At 36.3% G+C, this 11,113-nt stretch overlaps 1 protein-coding gene across 3 annotated transcripts; it reads right to left on the reverse strand.

The window, feature by feature from the left end:
• Positions 1-144: 144 nt before the first annotated feature.
• LOC131958356 (uncharacterized) lies at positions 145-8,771 on the reverse strand. Of its 3 annotated transcripts, none has more exons than XM_059323347.1 (13): positions 8,718-8,771; positions 8,312-8,397; positions 7,857-8,054; positions 7,510-7,662; positions 7,306-7,378; positions 7,053-7,160; positions 6,918-6,958; positions 6,550-6,667; positions 5,299-5,387; positions 5,057-5,167; positions 4,527-4,628; positions 4,255-4,356; positions 145-3,490 (listed from the first exon to the last, which is right to left on the reverse strand). In XM_059323347.1, the coding sequence occupies exons 2-13, from the start codon at positions 8,393-8,395 to the stop codon at positions 1,127-1,129; spliced, it is 3,543 nt and encodes a 1,180-aa protein (XP_059179330.1). In that variant the 5' UTR covers positions 8,396-8,397; positions 8,718-8,771; the 3' UTR covers positions 145-1,126. The 3 variants fall into 3 exon arrangements, with proteins under 3 accessions (XP_059179330.1, XP_059179331.1, XP_059179332.1); XM_059323348.1 differs by having other exon boundaries at positions 8,696-8,771; XM_059323349.1 differs by having other exon boundaries at positions 145-397; positions 2,294-3,490; positions 8,312-8,765.
• Positions 8,772-11,113: the final 2,342 nt, after the last annotated feature.

An 11,113-nucleotide genomic window follows, 5' to 3' on the forward strand; every position in this document is an offset into this window, starting at 1 on the left:
ATTAACCAACTTTTCAACGGTCATTTCACAATCACAATTTTGTTGCTCTGAGTTAGTATTTGAATGTGTAGATCAAATTTTCCAATTATTAAGGCACTAACACCTAAATCAGAAACTAATTCAAAATAATGTTTTTTTTTTAAATTTACCCCCCCCCCCCCCTCTGGCATGATAGAAATAATATGCTGTACTTTATTTTTACTAAGTTTTTCTTAAGTTTGTTCACAACATAAAAAAGTTACTTAGGAAAATGTACAATGACTAACAATTTGCAATTATATCTTATTCATAAATCTAGAAAAATAATGTAAATCTTTAAAAAAACTAAGAAATAATTAGTCTGCAGTTGTTTAGCCTTGCTTATAGTAATTGATGGACACACTTTTGTTTATTTCATCTTGAAGAAATAAGAAAAAAAAGCATTAAAAATTTGTGCCGCAAAAAACATATTTTTACAGTTTTATAACAAATTATATTTTGAGTATTGTATTTTCTTTACAGCTACAAGGCCGAAGATGAGATTAAAAGGTAATTGAAAAGACAGGTATTCTTAAGTGTCAGAATGGGCTTAGGGTCAGGGAAATATTCAGGATTAGGGTCATGGCTGGGCTAGGGTAGCAATTCTAGCAAAAAAAACTTTGATACAACCTGCTACCAAATTTACAAGTACCAAAAAAAAAACAATTTGATATTGCTTTAAATAACATAGCTAGTTAAGAAGGAAAGCACAATTGATCCACAACAAGTTGAACATTTAAGTCAACCAGTGCCATTAACTTCTTCAATTTACAATGTATAAACAAACATGCAAGTAAGCCTAGAGGTATAAAGATAAATAAATTTATATACATAACAAGGGGACCATCAAAGCAGTTTTCTTGGAGTAATAAAATTTATAGTTACAACAAACTGGGTGATATAAATATTTGATTGAAGCAAATAATGAGTGAATGCCCACTCAAAAGAGTTTATTGCATATTTCCCTTATTGCCAGACAGTTTTCAACACACCATTACACATAACATGCCATGCTATACACCAGCACCATATGTTAACCTAAGCCAGTAACAATGAATAAAATACTACGACAGGAGGCTTCAATACTGGAGTGAGAACCCATGTGTCCTTATACAAAAGAAGGTGTGGCATCAGCAGGAAGGTTCCATTTAAAGTTGTCTGTGACTGCGTTTGGGCTCATCATTTGTGATTCAGTGGTTAAATAGCTGGAGTTTATGTGATTACTGTCCAGGTTTGATGGGCTGTTGTCTTGGTATCCAATACTGCTGCTTAAATTAGATTGACTATGGTCTTGGTACAAACCACTATTGCCCAGGTTAGATTGGCTCTGGTCTTTATACCCAAAAGACCTATCTGCAGGTTGTGTCACTGCTCTTTGATCATAGGAAGAACGTTTGCTTAGGTTATCATTCAATAAACTGACAGCCGCTGACAGATCCTGGCTGTAGTTTGTCGGATAGAAATTTGTATTGTTGTTTTGGAGGCCTTGGCTATACATAGATTTGTTTGTCAGAGGTTGGTTGCTGGTGGATGTTTGCGAGACGTAGGGAACAGAGTTTTGCTTGCTGATTGATTTCCTTGGCGCTGGTTGTGGTCTAATGGCGGCTGCTGGCTGGGGCTTTACTGGCGCTACAGGCTGCTGGGGTTTTACTGGTGCTATGGGAGGTTGTTGCCGCCCCGGTGCTACAGGAAGTTGTCGTGCGTAGGCTGTGGGCTGCTGGTGTATGGATGTCTGGGGTTTAAATGAAGGCTTGACAGGTACCGTGGGTTTTTGTGCTACAGGTGGTTTCATTGGCACAGGTGGCCTTTCCTGAGACTTGCCAACCTGGCTTGGGAGGTTAAGTCTTGCTTCTTCTAATGGTCTATAGTTGTTGTCAGCAAGACTAGAACTACTTGCAGAGTTGACCATAGCTGGATGTTGATTGTATGCACTATGGTTGTAAGCTGTTTGTGGAGGAAGCGTGATGACCGGTGGCGCATCAACAGTTTTGTATTCTAGGCTGACCCCCCTAGAACCAGTGCTGTAGTTGCCTCCCATGGTACTAGCAGGTGGCTGAGCAGATGTCTGCCTGTTGTAAACAGCCACAGGATTACTTTGTGCTCTAAGTCTGACAGGGGGTGGGGCCTCAACCCTCTGGTAGTTGGTGTTAGTTGCATTCACTGAACCATAAGGGCCACCGTATCCATTGACTGCCTGCATGGTTAAATTATTAGTAGGGGCTGAGACAGCATTGGGCCCACTACCACTGCCTCCACTAGAGTTGTGAATGCTTACCCGTCTGTCTGTGGTGCTGGCTCTTCTCTCAGGAATTGTCTCACCATACATGTACGTGCTACTTCTTGTTGCATGGCTATGGTCGGTACTTTGTCTGCGCTGTGTATCTACATTATTCTGCTGTGTAAAGCTACCAGAAGATGCCATACCACTGCCCTGCTGTGTGAAGCTACTAGAGGATCCCATACCACTGCCCTGCTGTGTAAAACTACCAGAGGATCCCATACCACTGCCCTGTTGTGTAAAGCTACTAGAGGACGCCATACCACTGCCCTGCTGTGTAAAGCTACTAGAAGATCCCATACCACTGCCTTGTGTAAAATTACCAGATGACGCCATACCATTTCCCTGCTGTGTAAAGCTACCAGAAGATCCCATACCACTTCCCTGCTGTGTAAAGCTACTAGAAGATCCCATACCACTGCCTTGTGTAAAATTACCAGATGACGCCATACCATTTCCCTGCTGTGTAAAGCTACTAGAAGATCCCATACCACTTCCCTGCTGTGTAAAGCTAGAGGATTCTAAACCACTATTCTGCTGTGTAAAGCTACCAGAAGATCCCATACCATTTCCCTGCTGTGTAAAGCTACCAGAAGATCCCATACCATTTCCCTGCTGTGTAAAGCTACCAGAAGATCCCATACCATTTCCCTGCTGTGTAAAGTTACCAGAAGATCCCATACCACTGCCTTGTGTAAAATTACCAGAAGATCCCATACCACTGCCTTGTGTAAAATTACCAGAAGATCCCATACCACTTCCCTGCTGTGTAAAACTACCAGATCTGACCAAGCCGCTGCTCTGATGCATGGAACCGACCATGCTACCGTTCTGTCGAGTAAAATTACCAGCACTGGCCAGAGCAATATTCTGTCTGTAATCAAAGCTGGAGTTAACACTCTGCCTGTCAGACACACTGTACTGCTCCGAGTCAAAACTGCGGGAACCCCTCTGCTGATCATTATATACTGACTCCCTGGACTGCTGATGGCCAAACTGTTGCGGCTGTTGATTAGAATAGTGAGAAGAGTTTGGCTGGTTGTATGGCAGCGTCTGGGAGTTTTCTTGCTGGTCTGGTGCAGTCTCACCCCGGGGAATGAGAGGTTGTTTGGTGTAAGATGCAGGCTTTTGGTAGGGCTGATGGTAGGGATGGTGGTCTTGTTCATCCGTGATGGTCTCATTACTATCATCAAACTGTTGAAATAAAGAATGGTTACACGTACCATCAAAATCAAAAACATGTAGCATTTATCAGGGTAAAGTAAGTAAAGTTCCCTTTTTGACCTGGGGGCCCACAGGGCAGGTGAAGAAGAGTTCACCTGTTTCTGTGACCTCGACATATGAAGGGATAGTGTGGTCAACACTTTATCCTGCCGATTTGTCACAGAAGTAGTATTGAAATTTAATGCTCTTATCAAAACATAAACAATCATCTTAACCTTTTGTCCCCTAAACTATCGACCACCCATAGCAAAACACCACTTTTTTTAAAAGAGGGTAGGGTAATAAAATATATTTTTAAATAACTAAATATTTTTCCTGATTAAAAAAGAAAATAAAAAAACTAAAATGGGAAAGTGACATTAAAGTTGTTTTCACACTTATATGGTTCATTATTAACCACATAGAAAATCAAAGTATATGGTTCATCATTAACCACATAGAAAATCAAAGTACACAAAGATAAAGTTTTCAGGATACTGTGCAAAATTGTAATACTTTTAAAATTTTGAACATCTGACCCTAAATTAACTAAGAAAATTCATTAAAAAATAACACTATTGCTCTCATTATAAAACCATTAAACCAACTAATTAAATCCATGAAGAGCTATCAGAAATGAAACTATTCCAAAAAAAGTATCAGCTGTGGCTGTCTATCATTATTGATTACAAGTTTCAACTTTGCTAGTGAAAGGGTTAAATTATAAAAAACCTTTCATAAAATACAATGTTTACCTGATCAAAGTGTTGCTGCTCTTCTGGGGTCAATACTTGTGGAGCCCAGCTCTCTCCAGTCATAGGGAAAAAATCTTCAGGTACAACATCCACAGGGTTCAACTATAGATTAAAAAATTTATCACATAAAAACTATTGCTGCATCAACTGCATAGCAGTCAACAAGATAGATAAAATATATATGGATAGTCTAGAGTACAAGAATGAATACTGATTGTGGCTACAATTATATAAGGAAATACTCTCTATTTGAAGCGTAAATGGTAAATTACCTTGCGATCAAGAAGGTCAGAAAACACAATATCTTGGAAGAAATAAAGATCTTGAATAACATAAATGTCACTGAGACGCTTGTGTGGACTTTTGGTTAAAAACTGAGAGAAAAAAACAATACTGTGGGTCTACAATGTACTTTTTATGACAGGAAGCAAGGGGGATTTCTTTCTGCACATTACATAAATATACGTATGGTCAGTACTATTAATGCCTCCACTTTTTCAGTAGGGTCGGCATGGTTTGAAGGTAGAGTATATGACTGCCAACTCAAAAGTCTCGAGTTTGGATTCAGGCTTGAGTCAGTAATATGTCTATAAGTCCACCTAGCTGTGATGGGTGCCTGACTCACTTTAGGGAAAGTAAAGGCAGCTGGGCAAAGTGCTGATGATGCTATCCCTTCATAAGCTTAGGTCACAAAAACAACAGAACTCTACTTCACTTGCCCCATGAACCGTTAGGTTCAAAAGGGTACTTTTACACTCTGTTAGTGCAGACAGATTAAAGTTGTAAAATAGATACAACTTACCCTATTAATGACATCTTGAGCTAAATCACTTATATGACTAGGAAGAAGATATTCACATTCAAAAACTTTCTGGGCCATTTTAGTGTGGGTATCAGCACCATCCACTGGATACTACAGTGTGGTTTTAAAGAAAAGTTTAAATCAGTGGCAAAAATAAACTACTGACAACAGTGAACATTGGAAATGAAAGGAATATTTTAAATTTTTAAATTTTTAATTAATAAAAAATTGAAGTAACTGACCTTTCCAGCTAACATAGCATACATGAGAATGCCAACAGACCACCAATCAGCCGCGTGGCCATAAGGGTACACTGACAAAACTTCTGGAGCTGAAAATAGTTTTAATGCTTAATAAAACTGTATTCTTAAAATGCTCTCATGAACTCATATACACATAACATCTCCAACTGACCTAAACTTATTTTTATCATAACTGCTCACACTACTTTTAATATCATCAACTAATTAACCCACGTTTCCAAATGACATAAATGAATCATAACCATTCACACTACTTTGAATATCATGAACTCATATACCCATAACATCTCCAACTGACATAAATGAATCATAACCATTCACACTACTTTTAACATCATGAAATCATTTAATGCTTAATAAAACTGTATTCTTAAAATGCTCTCATGAACTCATATACACATAACATCTCCAACTGACCTAAACTTATTTTTATCATAACTGCTCACACTACTTTTAATATCATCAACTAATTAACCCACGTTTCCAAATGACATAAATGAATCATAACCATTCACACTACTTTGAATATCATGAACTCATATACCCATAACATCTCCAACTGACATAAATGAATCATAACCATTCACACTACTTTTAACATCATGAAATCATATATCCATAACATTTCCAACTGACATGAATGAATCATAACCATTCACACTACTTTAAATATCACAAACTCATATATCCACATCTCCAACTGACATAAATGAATCATAACCATTCACATTACTTTTAACATCATCAACTCATTAAACATAACGTTTCCAACTGACATAAATGAATCATAACCATTCACACTACTTTAAACATCACGAACTCATATATCCACATCTCCAACTGACATAAATGAATCATAACCATTCACACTACTTTAAACATCACGAACTCATATATCCACATCTCCAACTGACATAAATGAATCATAACCATTCACACTACTTTAAACATCACGAACTCATATATCCACATCTCCCACTGACATAAATGAATCATAACCATTCACACTACTTTAAACATCACGAACTCATATATCCACATCTCCAACTGACATAAATGAATCATAACCATTCACACTACTTTAAACATCACGAACTCATATATCCACATCTCCAACTGACATAAATGAATCATAACCATTCACACTACTTTTAATATCATGAACCCATATATCCATAAGATCTCCAACTATCGTAAACACCTGATCTTACCCCAATATCCCAGACTTACCCATATACTGCAGTGTACCACACACTGTCCTGGTTTGGTCACCCCCTTGCAAAAACTTAGCTAGCCCAAAATCTGTCACTTGTATGTGCCCTTTAGGATCAAACAGTATGTTCTCCATCTGAAGATTGAATAATTTTATACAATCACTTGTGTATATTAGTGTATATTAGCACATAACCTATATTTACCCTAGAGTTTTGTATACCTTTGTATACCTTTCAGTTTGTAAATTATATATAAATTAGTAATTACAAATTTTTTTTTCCCTTTAAACAAAATTAAATCTTTATGACTTTATGAAAACCAGAATTATGGGTAACTAAAACACTAACTAAAAAATAATTGGAAAAAACAAATGAATGAAATACCTTAATATCACGATAGATGACACTTGAGTTGTGGAGATAATCTAAAAACAGGGCAAGAAAAAATTAGATAAAATGTACAGTGATCAAATTTGATAAACAGAATTAAGATCATGAGAGCTGAAAACAGTGCCTCACCTATAACCAAACATATCTCTGCTATGTAAAGTTGAACCAATGCTTCAGGAAACGCTCCATGAAAAGTCCACAATGTAAACATATCACCATGTGGAACATAGTCCAAAACTGTTGTAAAAAATGATTTTTTTTAAAGAGGCCTACTTAAATAGCACTAAACGTATGCTTGAGAGCACATTATTTTCACAATGCCTATATACCTTATCAAATATTAAGTAAACAGTTAACAATATACAAAAGTTAAACAACTGACCGATATATAAAGATGTTCTTGACTGCCAGTATTCATGTGCCTTTACAATAAAAGTATGGTCACCAACTAATGACTGGGTGAAAAAAACAGAATACAAAACTTAAGTAAGTGACATTAGAAAACAGAATGCACATAAACAAAATACATTTTTAGATGGGTTTCACCCTTAAAGGAAAATAAAAGTACAATAGAATAAAATTGTACCTGAATGGCTGCTTCATCTTTACACTGTCTAATTGCTCCTTCATTAATAATTTGTCCCTTGTCTAAGACTTTCATAGCATAGAATCTTTTCTGATCTTCTCGTTGAACTTTGATAACATTTCCAAATGCACCTTTTGCTATTACATCAATCACCTAATTAAAGGTTCAGATAAGAAATTTTCAATCATAATGCATAATGTATTATGAAATCCAAAGAGCTTTTACATATAATTAACAAAGCAGAAGTTAAAAGATCTACAATAATTATTTTTATTTTTCATTTTTAGTTTAAACATCTAATATTATTGTAATCTGGAGAACTACTGAAAACTAGAAAGAGAACTTACTTCAAATTCTAGTTCATCTAAATCTCCTCGTAGAGGAAATTCTGGTAGAAACAGTGCTTCGGCAGGTGGAATATGTGGTAGATCTTCAGCTGCATGCTTTTGTTTCTTACCACCAAATTTACCAGGCTTGCCGCTCAGCTTCTGCTGACTTAGTGATTTTTCTTTGTTAAATAAAACTTGAGCATCAGGGGATAGTTTCTGTGATTTTAATAAAATTACAAAATAAATCAACTGTAGAAATACGTAATAAAGTATAAAGCTTACTTAATGCTTTTCTAAAGCTCTTGCTTGAGTAATTCAAATTTATAAGTATTAAACAAACTTACAACTTATAACAATTTCAGAGATTTTTTGAAATGTTAAAACTTTAAAGAGTTATAACTAGTTTTACTTTTACTTTTAACAAGTAAAAACAATAATTAAAATGTAGTGTATGACTATAAATAAAAACTAACCTGTGTGTCTGGAACTGATTGAGACTTTCTGAGTTTGTTACCATGGTTGCTTGTAGTAGTAGGGGCACTGCTATTGTTTCCCATATCTACAATAATACAGTGTCGTTGACAAATGAATAATTAGAGCTAAGTGAAGTCATAAACTCACTGTTGATACTGCTATGGCCTTTTTTTTTTATATCTGATGGGACTGCGAGGGTGGAAACACGATCACAGCCCACAGTCAGTAAGGTTGACGTCAGACGACAGAAGTTGGAAGACAAGAAAAAATCAAATGTCAATAGTCAAAACTCAGCAACACAAAATGGCATTTAAAGAGCCCTTTAACTAGATCTACAACAATTTTATACTTCATTGTATCCCTAATGTTAACGTTAAATAGACCTGGATATAAATCTATATTTACTATGAATTTGTTTTGCTAATAAAAATTATTTTCCCCCTCTGTGGTGAAGTAAGATCTACACAAAATGAAAAAGTAACTCATAACTTCCTTATATTTGAAGCTCTCCTTTAAAAAAAGGAAATTAATTCGGGGACTGTCAAATTTCAGGCCCGCGGGTCGCATACCGCGTGAACCAAAGGTGTGATAACTTTTAAAATGTACCAAGTTTTGTTTAAAGTTTAAAGTGACAACGACAAGCTTTGACTTATTAAAAAAGCAACACACACACACCCTATATATATATATATATATATATATATATATATATATATATATATATATATATATATATATGCCTATATATATATATATATATATATATATATATATATGCCTAAATATATATATATATATATATATATATATATATATATATATATATATATATTAGGGTACGTGGAGGTCGTCCATAAATGACGTCACACTACTCGTAGGGGTCGGGAATATTGTGACGATGTGTTATAAGGGGCGGGGGGGGGGGGGGTAAGATAGTATTTAACGTCCAACTTTTGTTTTTAAAAAGTAGTGTTAGAAACTGAATTCTAGCCGTTATTTCGAGTTTTTGAAAACTGTTATTAGTCAATAGTTATTGAAATTGATTTAAACTATATGATAACCCAGCTCAGTCAATATTTTAGAAAGAAATACATGTTTAAAAAAACTTTAACTGCAATTTTGTTGTGGGTTGTTTGATGATGTGTGACGCCATTTTAAGGGGGTAAGTCTGGCTTTTTGTGGCGCTGTTTGATGGGGGGGGGGGGGGGGGGGGGAAGGGGGTTAGGTCAAAATCGACAAAAAAGCTTGGTGATTTATAATAATCCATACCGGTGTCCAATCGTGCCATGATTTAGCTTATTTCGCTTAATTAACCAGACCGATAGAAATTCGGAGTAATGCGTTACAATTTTTCTGGATAATAAAAAAATCTATGTTCTGACAAAAATGGTGGAATCGATCGTAAAAGAGAAGCAGTAAGTCCAATTTTGTGTTTTGTCACTGTTTTGATGTAATAATGTTAGATTCTAACTGTGCTATGCTGTAGAGTGTAGAGGACTCGCGTGTATTGCTTTAAACGCACCAAGGTTCTGACGAAGTCATTCTACTTCATTAATATATACTTTTTGTTTGGAAAGTTCGCCAATTACAAACGTGAAGCAGAAATTGGTTTGTTTTCCAAATCAGTTAAAGCGTACCCTGTGCTGGCGGGTAAAAAGTACCCGTGGTACTAATTACCCGACCTGGTAGATATTATAGGCCTATTATCAATAGTTATAATCGTGCGATCTATGTTAGACTAGTTTAGACCTAGATTTTACAATTTTACCACAACAATTTCTGATTATCTTAATTTTTTCTTCTCTTATATTTTTCATCAATTTTATTTTACATTTTTCAATACAATAAGTATTTTGTTTTTCATCTTTTCTTTCAGAAAACGGATAACTATTTATATAAGGACTGCAGATCTCAAAAAGCACTTCTGCCCTAGAGAGGAGCAGTGTTTCTTACAGACTTTTTTCTCCGGGGGAGGGGGGACACTTGAAATTTTCGGGGCGGGGGGGGGGGGGGCGGTAAACTTTCTTCGGGGGGGGGGGGGGAGGGCAGACACTGTTAAAAGTATATATATTCTGTATAAATTATATAAATTTCATTCCGTTCGGGGGGGGGGGGGGGGGGGGGCTTTGCCCCCCGAAGAGATGCCTGGAAGAAACTCTGTAGAGGAGGAGTGTGTGATCATAATGAAGAAAGGCTCTGATATATAAAGAGTTATAAAGAGTTTTCTGTTCGCCGAGAAAAAAAAGTTTTATAAAATAAAGACATCCAGTATTAAATTAGCGGGCTGAACAATATCCATTGTCTTTTTTGACATACTCTGTCTTTATCCTGGATTCTGTCTATATACTTGAAAAGAACCAAATATTATAATTATGTAATTTGACAACATTTGAACGTCTAGAGGTCATATTTAACTAGACAACTATATCTGTAGAACCGTTGACGTCACGACACAAGCCACGAATCTTGTCAACGCTACCTTTACAAGGGAGCGTTGACAGTGTTTCTTCCAGACTTTTTCTTCGAGGGGGCTCTTGATATTTTGGTTGGGGGGGGGGGACGGACAACATTTTCCGGGAAGGGGGGGGGGCGGACACTGATAAAAGTATATATTTTCTATATAAATTCCATTTCGTGAGGTATACTTTCTTCGGGGGCAGAGCCCCCCCCCCCCCCCCGAAGAGATGTCTAGAAGAAAATCTGAGCGTTGATCGTGTTTATCCGTGGTGTTACGAATAGACTTTTATTCATGTTTTTTTATGACTGCCACGATGGTACATCGAGTGATTTCTTTCTAATTC

Source organism: Physella acuta, unplaced genomic scaffold (assembly GCF_028476545.2).
Source record: "Physella acuta isolate Inbredline_101_S28 unplaced genomic scaffold, ASM2847654v3 ptg001320l, whole genome shotgun sequence".
Classification (NCBI taxonomy): domain Eukaryota; kingdom Metazoa; phylum Mollusca; class Gastropoda; family Physidae; genus Physella; species Physella acuta.